General features: G+C 40.6%; 1 protein-coding gene across 3 annotated transcripts in view; it reads right to left on the bottom strand.

The window, feature by feature from the left end:
- Window positions 1–9,731, bottom strand: part of HIPK3 (homeodomain interacting protein kinase 3) — a 49,410-nt gene extending 39,679 nt beyond the window's left edge. For 2 of the 3 annotated variants that reach the window (XM_026041120.1, XM_026041119.1), the window contains exons 1-2: window positions 9,702–9,731; window positions 4,900–5,995 (exon numbers count right to left, since the gene is read on the bottom strand). In XM_026041120.1, coding sequence (XP_025896905.1) covers window positions 4,900–5,995; window positions 9,702–9,723 — 1,118 coding nt within the window. In that variant the 5' untranslated portion in view covers window positions 9,724–9,731. Of the gene's footprint in view, window positions 1–4,899; window positions 5,996–7,243; window positions 7,315–9,701 lie in introns of those variants that run through there. The other variant, XM_026041121.1, reaches the window with a different exon arrangement.
- Between the last annotated feature and the right edge of the window lie 4,458 nt (window positions 9,732–14,189).

Below are 14,189 nucleotides of genomic sequence, written 5' to 3' on the forward strand. Positions count from 1 at the left end.
AGTGGGAGGAAGGATATTGCTGACTGATGCAGGAGTGAGTTAACTCCCACTTAGTTCATCTACCCAAACACTTGCTTTTCCTCATGGGCACTGTTGAATAAACCAGGACTGAATGTTACTGCTGTCATCAGAGCAGGAAAACATTTCCAAGCTGTGAGCAACACTTTATAATCAAGAACTTTTCATCCTGAAAGCATCACTTGAGTAATCCAAGAACCTAGCACGGGTTCAGGAGCTCACCCACTCCTTTTATACAGATCTATGCTTGACACGTGATGCAAACATCAAAATGTGCTTTATGAACTCAGCCAGTGTTACAAGCAACAAGTGGGAGAATAAAAATCACGAAGCAGCAAGAGGCTTTTGCATGATCAAACTATGGTATTAAGGTTATCATTAGATGTATCTGTGTGTCTTTTAAATGAAGTTTTACACATCAATTCCCTTTGCACAAAGGCTGAACATGATGCCCACAACAGGGAGCCCTTTTGAACTTCCGAAGYAGAGAATGTCTCTCTGGAGGCCATCTGGGCACTAGCAGATGATTAAAACAGAACTCCCTAACTATTCAGGGTGCATATGACTTTCTCAAAAAGGGACAATTCTTGAACAGGAATTYCTCTAGAAAAACATCCTGGAGAAGATACCAGAGAAAAGCAGAGAAGGCTGCACACAAACTCTTTACATGAGAAGAGAAACTTTGCAGAAGAAACCTAGCTAGGCTCTCTGAAGCAGATCAGTGCAACAACCTCCACTGCTTTGCACCACTTGGCCCTTTGCTAGGCTGCTGCTCCTTGCAGTCTGCTATTCCAAAGCCCTTCTTACACTTCTCAAAGCATTTTACACATATATACATGTGTGTATAGATATACATACTATATATACATGTGTATATACACACACATACATATATATTAAATCCCACCATGAGAAATATGAGGGCCGGTGAAGGGAGAACACCCTGCCTGAGGAAGCCTTCCTGACTCCTCATGCAAGTGCAAGCAGCCAGAGCTTCAGAAATATAAGCCATACAAGGAGAAAAGGGAGCTTTTCATCTTGGACATAACATTAGTTCTTGATTCAGGGCACAGGTGCCCAGGAAAAAGCCATACACATTTCATACCATTTCCATATATGACAAGAGCTTGATCATCTACACTGTATTCAACAGGATCTTTTTTAGAATGTATACATGGCCGCTTGCTTAGCTACTTACATCCCTCATAAAAGGTCAACAAACATATTGCGAGACCGGCAGCAAAGAAAAAGCTTTATACACAAAATCCCTCCTTACAACAAATACTAAAACCCAGACCAGCATAAAAACAGTTATGCAAGTACAAACACTATCTTTCTAGGAAAATAGTACTCATAACATTTCAGCTTAAAAAGTCCAGCTAYGACAATATACTGTAGAAAATATTTATTCATACCTAGTAACCACTCTTCATCTTGACAAGCAAATAAATTGATTTCTAGTAATACATAACAATAAAGTTAGTTTTCAAAATGCAATATGTCAAAAAGCACTCATATTCATTTTAACCACTCACTCTTTGCTTCAAAAAGCTGAAACAGGAAGACATCAAAACATTATTCTGTTTTGTCTCTATTTTTCTTCTCTACATCTTTTCAGAATTAAATCATCTCACTCCTCATGGCCTCTCCTCATACTAAAGTACTTGAACATCTTCAGTAATTAACATCACATTGCTTCTGTTATAGACTGGGATCAAGTAAAATTTAAATCTCTCCATTGTCCATCCACCTACTCACAATACACTCTGTGAGTTAAGTCATAGCTTTGTGTTACTGCTTATTTTTCCAATTCACACTTCCTCTTATAGATCTAAAATACCAATATTACCACTCAGACACTGCAACAGATCTAATGGCATTTTCCATTTTTGCCATCATCAATTCATGGTAGTTCCAGCAACAAGCTAAAAGACAGTGGTATTAAGCTATAAAGAGCTACCTCCTCTTTATCCACATATGCAAAACCTCTCCCTGGGCCTCTCTGCAGGATTCAGCATGCCCTCCTACACACACAACAGGGCATATTCTTTCAGCATGGAAACCCCAAACCCTGTTTTTGAGGATGAGCACAGCACAAGTGACCTAGGAACTGTTTTAAGCTAAAACTGGTACCAGAAAGAACACRTCCTCCCATTTCCTCCCTTCCTGGCACAAGCATTCACACAGCTGCAGCACGAAGAGAAGGTGAGGAAGTTAGGTGGGCTAGCAGCAAACGAACAGCCCCACGGCAGCAGTAAATGAACAGCAAATAAACAAGTTAAAGATTTTAGACAAGAATACAGCTTCAATTAGGCTAATTAATAGGGAGTGATGTTCAAAACAAACATTTTTCAAATATATTTTCAATTGAAGCAGAATGGGATTTAGTTTGAAACTTTGAACAGAAAGACAYTAACTATATTTTTCAACAGATTAAACAAACATTAACAGCACTGATCTTAAGAGTTTAATGTCTCACTTGCTGCTCAACTCTTTWAAAGAGTTTGTTTCCACACATCATGAAACAAGTCAAACCTGCACCATTACTCCTCCCCATTCCTAACATCAGGCCATTTAGGGTAGTTAAATTTTTGAACTAAGTCCTTATATGGTTGTCAAGCAGCATGGCCTCTGTCAAAGTTAAAAAGTATATATTCTCCAAAGACTCTTTTCACTCCTTTCTAAGGCTTCTCTATTCAAACTTCCCTCAAAACCTATTTTGAGAGATTTAAGGATCAAATCCCTACTTTGATATACTTATGCCTTTCAGGTGCTTCCAAAGGAGTAAAACCAGCATGCTGACAAACAGTATGACAAGMTGCACAAAATTTAAATCGTTCAACTAGAAGAGTTGTGCATCCATCCACACACAAACTGGAATCAATTTTGTAAAGGCCCTAACCAAGATTAACCTAAATGAAATACTTAAGTCATATATACATCCCCCATGCCAATTAATGGATGAGTTTGCCAGATTCCTTTTTTCTTTACAAAAYACTGAGTAATTTGTTGCTTTACAAAACAAGCCTAAAACTCCCAGGGTAAGAGAACAGATCTTCTACTGAAGAGAAGAAACGTTTGCAAAGCACTTCAGTGCAGCTTGGTAATGGGGAATTTTACATGCATGGGCCATCTGAGTTTACATGGATGTCATTTGACCTCTGCAGAATTTGAACCCCTTGTATTATGTTCGAGCATTGACACAAGACGGGTAACGTATCCAGGTCTTTTCTTGAGAAGTAAAAACACACGTAACAAATACATATACTTTTTTTTGAGAGCACATCAGCCAACAGTACTGACACTCTAGTGCACACGACAGTACAGAAATTTAACACACACACAGTACCAGGGCTTAGGCAAGGAGCTCACAGAGACCCACTCTCTAGGCAACTAGGTCAAAACTACATAGAAAGTATTTGGAAACCAAGGTTTGCTTCATGTGCCACCGTTTTCTCAGATGATGAAAGTTGCAGAAAACAYTGTCTATAATTTTACATTATTTTATATATCTCCAGTGTGTATTAGAGAACACAAACACAATCAAGCAAGACTACAGCTAACATTTGTAGCCAGACCACTGAATAAACACACCAGCAGAACCATTCTGCCGCTGAYGGGCCCTTGCAGTGGAAGGAGGAGAACCAAACTCAGCGTAGCACACACAACTACTACAGCAGGAGCCCATGCAGGCTGGCCAGCAATGCTGCCTCTTTCTCATTTCTTGCTAAGGTCAAGCAGAGGGGAATGGCAATAACACCAGAATATGTCATTGTTTAACAACAGCTAAAGCAAAAGGACACTCTTGAACAACTGAAATACAAATTTGTACAGAACAAATCCTGCATGCGCTGTATGTTGCCTGCAATAAAGTAATAAGGAAATGCAGGTGATTAATTAGAACACTTATAGAAGCACTATACATGAAATACTCTCTTTACCATCTACAGTCAAATAAGAATTAGGTTCTCCTGGCATGAGCACTAACCACCCCAATTCCATCAAGGTTGGATACAAACTRCATACATTTACAGCTCCAACATGAATAGAAACAAAATCTTTTAAACTAACTTGCTTGCTGCCCTTGTTTACTAGTTAACTTGCAAAGAGAGGCAGTACACAAGATGCAGCAGTCTGTGAAGTAGGACTGAAAAAGGTATTTGAAATGTAGCAAAAACAATCCACAAATTAACAATAAAAGCTTTTAAATGACAAACAGAATATCTATATGAAAAAATTTTTATATCAGAAATATTCATCCATTTTGTGGCCAATATAGAATGCAACTGCATACAAGATCATTTCAAATACACGAAGGGCATCTGGTATCACCTAAAACATTTATGTATCCTATCATTCACTAACTCTTGAAGTTCACAGCTGCTGAAGGCACTCAATTTTTGTTTTTAAGAACTAGGGAAAATAGACGTTGGATAAAAACAAGAGTTCCCATAACTTTCCGAACAAGATATAAAAATAAGGTATAGAAAAACAGGTATTCTGGATGAGCAGGGAAAGCATTCTAATCAAGTCAGATTAGAAAATGAAAGCTATTTTTTCCCTATTCATCTTTTAAAAAGCTTCTTCAGACAATTCCAGATAACAATAAATCATGACATAGGCTGAACTGCAATACAAAACATACTTCTAGAAAAAAGTTAACACTGAAAATACTCAGAGCAAATATTCTCATTTCAAATGGTCATCAACCATTTACTTCAGCTAACTTCATTTTAGAATTAGCCATATTCTTAGACAGTCCTAACTTTTCAAATGTAATATTCATGTCCGGAAGGGTAATGATTTCAAAACATTAACTTTAATACATGATAAAATCTTGTTCCATTAGAAAGCATTAGAAACAAAGTGAAAGGGACCTACCTATAATACCGAGACTGTAAATAGGTTGAACAAATAGTCTTCGATACATGGCTGGCAGACCCAAAATCTATCACTTTAACTCGGTAAGGCTGCCGAACAGGATCCACCAACATAATGTTCTCTGGTTTGAGGTCAGCATGGATTAAACCAAGACTTTTTAGTTTTTTCAGTGCAGTGGCCACCTGTTGCAGAATAGGCCGTATTACTTTCAGTTGCAGAGGGCTGAATTTGTTTTGTTTGAGGAAGTCATACAGGTTCTGTTCCAACATCTCGAAAACCAAGCAAGTATGGTTACGATGCTGAAAGCATTCGTAGGCTCTCACRAAATTAAACTCGTCAGCATTTTCAGTACTTAGTCTTGCTAATATGCTCACTTCTATTTGTCCTTGGCGTGCATAAGAAGGATGATTCTTTAAGATTTTGATTGCCACAATCTCATTTGTTCCCCTCTTCCAGCACTTCACTACTTGTCCAAAGGTGCCTCGCCCAAGGAAATCAAGAACCTCGTAAGTGTTTTTCACAGAGCACAATACCTCATGCTGTACTAACTGGTAGTCTCCATCACCRCTGGTACCACTTTGCTTTGAAGCTGCAGCAGTTGTCACAACTGCCACCGGGTTTCCTACATTGGTTTGCAACATTGCAGGCAATATGGACAGTTCATCCACGATCTGCATCGTGCTGATCTGGTTATCCAGCTCTTCACTCTTACGCTTCAATCCATATCGCTGGGGTCCATCCAGTGTCTCCAACTTGCTCTCCTGGGTCCCAATCTGAGGTGCCTCTACTTGAACTTGCTGCGCCCGCGCTGCTAACACCTTTGTAGCACCTGCAATATTTTTTAAAGCAACAGCATTTGACTGCAACAAGAAGTTCTGTCCTCGAGGTCTGTCAAATAGGTTTTTAGTCTGAAAGAAAGCACTAACCCTGTGGGGAGAAATTCCAAAGTTTTTACCATTCACATAGATCCGTGGGTAGGTTCTTTCATGGTACACACAACTGCTTGGTTCTACTTTGAGTTTCTTCACACTACAAAAGGCACTTGACTGGGTTTGATAAACATATGGTGGATAGACCAAGACTTGTGAGGCCATACCTACAGAAAGAAGAGAAAAAGCAAGTTAGAATTCCATATTTACATCTCCAAAGTTTACAGAACTTCCCACCTTTAAAATCAGAACACAAGCATATTTTCCACTCTAGTTTAAAAGACTTTTGCTTTTACTTTCTTACAGCAAACACCACAGTSACCATGGCCCATTAGCGTCCACTCATCAGCACAAAGACAGAAGCAGATTATAGCAGTGAACTCCTTCACTAACTGCACAGGACCCAACTGAGAGCCTGCAGCTGGTTCCTACCAGTTACAAAGCAGACAAAGCACCTTTCTGCTATGAAAGCTGAATTCTCATTTAAAAAACCTCCAGCATTTCTATGTACAAAGCTAACTTCGTCTTCACCTAAGTGAAATAATGCRATATTTATACAAGGTGATGCAAAAAAAAAAAGATTTACAGGCTGATCCTACTTGTTATATAATGCGTCCAATCTGTAATCAGGCTTCCAAGAACACATGGGCAAAAGGATTGTCAATGCTTCCTGAATTTCACTGCAGTGAACATCTAAGAGATCTGCTTGTGTAACAGAAGCTGACCTACCTTGTTTGTGTGAATCACAGAATGGTTGAGGTTGGAAAGGACCTCAACAAAACATCTAGTCCAATCACCCTGTGCCACCTAGAGCATGTGCCACAGAGTCACATCCAGGCAGGTTTTAAAGACCTCCAGGAAAGGAGCCTCCACCACCTCCCTGGGCAGCCTGTTCCATGACGGTCACCCTCACACACCATCACAGATGAGCATCCCACAAAGCTTTTTGTCTTTGTTAAAAACAGTAGCTAAAAATACCCACCTGCCAGTCCTGCCAAAAGTGATTTTCCACAATTTCCCAAAAAATTTAGGGAGCTGGAAACCCCCAGGCAGACAGGCTCCCCAGAAAGGGTTTAAAGCCCTGAATCTCAGTCTCAGAACAAGTAGCACAACTCCAAATTCCCAAATTAATCTGAATAAACATAAAAACTCTGCTTGTGCTACAGAGACAAGAACTTTCTGAAAGCAAAAGAATTAGGCATTTTTTTTCCCAAAAAATCCCAGTAGGCAAATATACAAAACAGCTGATGATTTCAAAATAAACACAGACTGAAATTACRCTCTAGCTTAACACTTCATTCATCGCCACAAAATCCTGAAAATGTGAATAGAACCTATTGCATATTGCAGTGGCCTATTTAGGTACATGCAACCTCAGAAAAATACTATGTTGCAGAATAAGGAGATACACTTACTGAGTTGATAAACTTCCAATTTGTAAAGCTCCTTGCTTGACTTTATCCTGGTAAATTCACAAAATCAAGGCATCCCGGGAAAACTAGTATGTCTTAAATCAACTTCCTGAGACCACACCTTCAACTCAGGGAAACTCCTCAAAATATTGGGAATAAAAAGAAATAGTTAAATGTTGGCAAATCAAGGTCTACCTGTGGAAACCYTAGGAAAATAAAATAAATTTGCATTCAAGTATAAAGTGCTTATTTTGCAACCTAAGTGAATTAAGTTCACTCCTAAAAAACACACTGACATTTGACTTCTATTTGTGCTAGTAGCCAAGAACCCCTCCCACTAGTGTGAAGTTAAAAGAGTCTTTAAATTTTACTTAAGTACAATCTAAGTTTATTTTTGACTCAAGGACTGATTCTCTGCTGTAATAATTTTAACTTTTCCTGAATTCCTTTATCTTGATCAGATTACTTACAGATCTAATAATCAACTCGCCCTCATCAGCAAGAACATGCATATGCCTGGCATTCCTGGAGCTTTCAACAGGGGCTCTACAGTTAAGGCCATGCCACAACCACCAGAAAGAGGCCTGAAATTCCTGCATTACATTTGGAAGACTTAAATAGATTTGTCAGTTACTCAAAGAGTAACATTTCCAAAGAAGAGTTTTTAAACCTTTTTTTTCAAGTACTTGAAGAAAAAAAAGCAAAAAATCACTACTTGCATTTTCACTGAAATCCCCCCTTGCACCACTCCCATGTGCATACATACAGCAGAGTAAATCACTCAGTCCCTCCCCCCACCCCTAAAAATAACTCAGAAACAAGCCCCAAAGTCACCATGGGCTTCTGCAGCATTCGTAGCTGGAACAGCTGAGACTCCCGCAGCGCCCTGTGGATGGGTTCAGTGTCCCATTCCTGCAAACGAAGCACTTCCCCAAGGAATTACTGCTGCTTCCAACTCAGATGATCCCAACTCTGCCTTTCTGTACACCTTGTTCTTTCATGCACTTCTAGTGTTCCCCTCTCCTCTGCTTCCYTTCTCAACAACTTACATCCGTATTTTGCTTTGCATGAACGTACATTAGAGAGCACCCAGATTAGGAAAAAAACAAAACCAATACAAACCCAAACGTCACCAACCACCCATSCACAAAGCTCACTCCCCCACTCACTCACTGTGACCCTCACGCAGTGACACCAAAGTCTGGTTCCAGTTTGGATGGCAAACACAAACATTAAGCAGACAGAGGCAAGGCTGCTTCACTAAGCCCCCAGACAGAAACAGATCCAAGCGACGCAGCCAGAGCTGCTCTGCCTCGACTGGAACGAGCCTCCGTGGGTGACCTTCGCATAAGGGTCCTGCGGAGCAGCAGCCGGGTTCCTGCAGCGCGAGCAGCACAGCTGCCGCGCCTCGCCTCACTGCTGCCCAAGCTCTTTGCAGGCATCAGCACACTGTCCAAGCTGACAGCAAAATATCTAGGTAACAGCTTGGAAAGGAGTGAAAAACTTACCCTGCACTTAAGGAGTAAGCTTCTCAGAGCACAGAACCACCCCCCGGTGCGGGGGGAGGTGGAGGGAGGCAGCGGGAGACGCCTCTCGCACAGCTAGAGCACTGMTCCAACGCTCCTGCCAGCCAGGCATGCTGCAGCCAGACTGCCACTTGCGCAGCCAGAAACTCCAAGCTATCAAGTCACCAGTTTGCTGGGGCCGCTGGCACGCAGACACGTATCAGTCTCCAGCTCACACTGCTCAAGCCAGCCAGGGCTCTCAAGTGCAGAACGCAGCCGGAGGGGAGAAACCAGGCGATTGCCTTCTTGGGGCTGCGTGTTTCTTGTGGTCACAATTCCCCACCCTGAGCTCCAACCACCACCCCCAGTTAGATCCTCAGTCAGGACACCAAGCAGTCACGAGGACTTTAGTAACTCAGTCAAAAGGAGAAAGCACTGTATAAAACAGTACAGCCCAGGACAACCTTCGATGCAGTCACGAGGACTGAACTAAAACCAAGTTTTACTCAAGAAAATGATTATGCAGGCAACTAATTTCTTACTCTTCCCTTAACACTTCTAATTCTCTCCTTATGCCCTTTAAGGCTCTCTTTATCTGGAGAAGAATTAGTACCTTCATAAAGCCAATGAACTTCACAGCACTTTAAACACAGAGGGAAAATATGATGGCAGCCTCTACTACAACAGTACTTCTGCCTTTCTTTGTTGTTGTTGTTACAAGGATTGGGGGTGATTCAGGTTACAACACAACCCTACAGACACTAGGAAGATCCCCAAAGCAGGTCTGGGCAAAGTCCAGTCACCTCCTGAGGCACCTTGCACTGCTCCAAGGTCACAATTGCTCCCACTGCTGTGGCACTCACATGTCTGCCCACTGCCTCTCATCTCATAACAGTCCCTTGCCCCCTGCCCCATAGCTGCTTGCAGTGACACTACCTCCAGCGCYGCCCACTTACCAGCTGCCCCATCACCATCCATGGGGACAGGCTAGGAGATAGACTCATGTCTCAAGATACCTCCTGGTTAAGGTTAAATCCGAGGACGGCCTCTTCAACAAAGAGAACCAGCTTGTCTCAAGTGCGAGGCTCCTTCACTCCCAGTTTGCAGCAGAGAGAACTGAGCAGCCCGGGCTTGATTTATTAAGCACAAAAATCATACAGAACATGTCACTTATGGAGAGTYCTAATGCTCTGCGATTATATTTCCTTCAGGAGCACAGGGAGACTTCTCTCCACTTGCACTAAACTGTAGAAATAAACAGGAGGCACCTTGCCCTTTGGCGCTTCCAGGCAAACTTCTCTCTGGAAATTCAATACAGGCCCCTCACATGTTATTGTGTGAAAAGGGGCACTTTCGATAATATCTCACTAACTTCACCTAATTGCACCTTCCTGGATTCTTGAAGAATACTGCAATTCTTTCGTTAGCAGGCCTAGAAAATTCATAAGCACGGCAGATCTGACAGACTGTAACAACCTTGAGAAGCACAGGCTGTTCTGAGCTTGACCGTCATTAATAATTAACTTTTAAATGATATTTCCTGCTCACAAGGGGTGGGGGAGAGGGAGAACTAGCTACCTCTAGTATGAATGCTGCAGCAGACCTGAAGAAAATTATTCCTTAATTATTCTTCTTTGGAATAAACAGCACCTTTTAATTAGGGGTAAAAATTGTAATCAATGAAGTTGCTGTTACTACAGTAAAACCTAGCACAAAGTTTAACAGTGGCTACTATACTAGAATTACAATTTTTACTCCAGAAACTGCTTTCTAACAGCTCTGGTATAATTCCACAGTTTTCAAAGCAGCTGGACACCAAGGCACAGCCTTCTAAAACTTCAATAACTGCCAAAAAATGCAAAACTGGAGCAGTTGCATTTACAAAGTGCTGCTTTAGAAATACACTCCGTTTTGAAAACACCATGAAGATGCAGTGTTTTCCTAGGTAATAAGTTGTTCTTTAGGTTCCTCTCAGCTAATATTTTGAACCCATTCAGCAAATACAAAACCAAATTCACAGCCTCCTTTCCATTATTACCCCTATAGCAGCACCCTAATCACAGGTACTCAAGCACAGCGTCTCATATGAGGACAGCCAAGTCAGGGAATGGTCCTACTGAAGCCTTCAACTGCTCCAGTTGAACACTTCACAACCAAGTACTGACTAGAACCTACAAGGAAAAGTGCCCCTGCGGAAAGAGGATCCACCCCTAGCTATCCCACAACCATTTCTGCATAGCAAAGAGGTCAAACTGCTTCTGCAGTGGTTAGAGTCCTAACACGCAAATAAATTATGGAAACTGATAGGCAGTTCCAGGGATACTCATTTGAGACAAAAATACGATAAATACGCACTCTGGTTAAAACAGACCCATTAATGGTAACATCTTTTAAAGCTTAGGAATTTTTGCCCATCTCAGGTCAAACATGTGAGCAGCTGGGCTCACGGCGCCCTTTGCCTCCCAYCGAGCTTCCCCGCGAGCTCTGAGCACAGCTCTGCACACATCAGCGCTCAGGGTGCAAGCAGGAGGGTCAGACTCAGCCTACTTTCAAAGGAGGCTCAGGGCCAAGCAAGGGAGAAAACGATCCCAGTTTTCTCATTTGTAAGGAACACTTACCACCTGCTCCAGAAAGGTGTTACAAGGCTTGCTCTTAATTTGCACAACACAGAGGATGCCTTATAGGACACAACATCAAAATGGTACTGATATTTGGAAATAGCACATAAATTACACCATTACATTCTTTAAAATACTACATTCGTATTTTCTTCATACAACATGAAGTTTAACATTAGGTGCCTTTACACTTAAGGTATAATTACCAAATTAAATGAACATGTATTGAGAAGAAATACCTTGAACAATGATTTAACTGACATAACTTCCATCCTTCGAAGCTAAAGGCTTACAAAGCAGTTTAAAAAGTGCCTTGAAGCTCAGTTCAGAAGAAAATCTATATCCAATTTGTTAAAAAACAAGTGACTGAAAATGTAAGTTTGTGTGATACAAACTGTCACAGTAACGTGGTCTCAATACTTGGAAACTGAACTGGCATGTATTTAACTCAAGTATTTCATATAAAATCAGAGGGAATTCATATGACTCAGTGCTGTCATTTGTACCAGCAGCCACACTGAATACAATCGCTACATTCATATTTTCCACAAGTATCAAAAGCTAAATCTTGTGATTCTAACATGACTGTAATCATCACTAAAAAGACAAACTTAAAGCGTTTACTTTTCTGCAAGGCAAGAAGGTGTTCTGCAACTGAAAGTGTTCTCTGCCACCAGCTCTGCATTAGAGCATGCTTTCTAAATCAGAATGTGCTATCATCACCACAAACTGCACAGTACGACTCGCCTGCCTTCCACCAGCCTAATCTGCTCTTTCAAAGATTAATTCTTTTTGAACCTGAAAACAGGAGATGCATTTAAATAAAAGGCCCTGGATCGCAGTTGTGTTTGGAAGAGYCCACACCTTCAGGTTCTGCATGACTATTTGGTGTTGAAGGATGTACAGAATCCACTACTACTCTAGCCCTTTCATGCAGGGAGCAGCACCAAGGTGAATAGAGAGGCAAGACATACGGCCGCATGGATTTTTTTTTTTTTTGTAATCACAAGTATTCCCAAAGGATTTTTACCATCTTATATCTAAGGTGGAAAGACTATTTGGTTTAGTTCAAACTGCTTGCTGGTAACAGTTAAAGTTTTTTTTTTTACACTACTACTAAACAAATACTTGTCATCTTTTTATTTCTTGACTCAAACCATTTGAGATTGATTTCATTGCCTCATTTTGGATTCCTAATCTATCAGAACTTTGTTAGCATTAGAAGCACAGTAATCCAACTAAGAAATTTGCTAAGAACTTTCATTATAGAATAGCTCTAGAAAATACCAAATGCAGTTCCTAGGACAGTATAAAACTAGGCTAGATATCTGTTTTCTTCATGGCTACCTCACCTCTGTTTCTCTGCTTCCTAAAACTTAGTATGGAAAACAATGTCCAACATACCAGAACATTTGTATGCCCATAAAGGGAACCTACTTTATATAAAGCTGATTCTTCCTCAGCTCCTCCAGACTACTCAAGTTGGGAAAGGTCTATTCAAAACCATTAAGTTTTCCTCTGTGCCCTCTTGCCCCAAAAGACCATCAGCTGAACAGAGCTGCCTGTGAGCAACTGCTCTCCCCAGAGGACTCGCACACCAAGCCTGCAACAGCGCACACTACAACCTACCAAATTCACTGGTTGGACATGTGGCACAAGAGTTTATGAATCAGGGTCTTACTGCACCAGGAAAGCATGAGTCAAGAATTAAACTGATTTCTACACATTTAGAATTACCCAGCAGCATCATTTGAGTTAAAAGCTTCCCTAAATACACAGCAACTCATAACCACTTTTCCAATAGGACCAAAATGAACCATTAGAAGGCAGCTATTGAGTTGTCAAGACAGCACGCCTAGATACTACTCAACATATGGTATATTTGCTATTTAAAAAAAATCACTCTGCAAATAAAACATCTTATAGTAAAGAAGAAATCTTTGTTTGCTTCGAACCTGAAAAGTATAAAAGAATTAAGACACCTAGTCCAACCTGCTTCTCTTGATTTATCCTTTCCTATTCTGACTGATCTTCAGGGTCAGTCATCTTAGAACACACCTAGCAGCAGCCAAACATTTATTGATATAATTATATAGAAAATGAAGCCTATTTAGAGTTCAATTCTTTTTCGATAATACAAATACCTTGAATAAATGCAAAAAAAATTAAATTCTTAAATAAGAGTCAGATAACCTTCTTTCATTGTAGACAACCTCCGGAAGATAGAACTGGTTGTTTACTGAAACTAGCTGTGTAAAGTGAACATGGATGGCGTAAGTAGAACAATGAAGAATAATGCAAGGAAAAATAGGTTTTTAGTACTTTTCTTCTTTCAGACTGCTAAAGGCCTGGAGGCAGCRTTGCTTCCTGTAGGCCCTATCACTATTAAAAATGCATACTCAGACAAAAAACAGTTTTTGTCTCTTAACAAATCAAAAAATATAACTTGATCATAACAGTTCTGAAAGTCAGAAATATATTTTACCCTCTCACCTACATAGCAGACCCTACTGAGTTTAGCCATCTTTTCAGCTCAGTTTTAAACMTCCATTTAATCTGAAAAGGCACCTGACAGCTCCCAAAATAATTGCTAGGAAACATGAAAGTCTCAAGCAGCCTCCTACAGAGCTCAGGGCAGTCTGTGCCAAAAGAAGAAAATTAGCCCACAGTAGCAGTTCAAAAGCCCTAATGAAAAGGCCTTGAAAAACATCTTTAGCACATCATCATGAATGAAAGCAATCCATTTCTAATGGACTAAACACCAAACAAGTTCTCAAATAAGTGAATATTAATAGATAAGGAAAAGACAGACTTTTTCTTTCTTAA

Source organism: Nothoprocta perdicaria, unplaced genomic scaffold (genome assembly GCF_003342845.1).
Source record: "Nothoprocta perdicaria isolate Ctin4 unplaced genomic scaffold, notPer1 scaffold_28, whole genome shotgun sequence".
Taxonomy (NCBI): domain Eukaryota; kingdom Metazoa; phylum Chordata; class Aves; order Tinamiformes; family Tinamidae; genus Nothoprocta; species Nothoprocta perdicaria.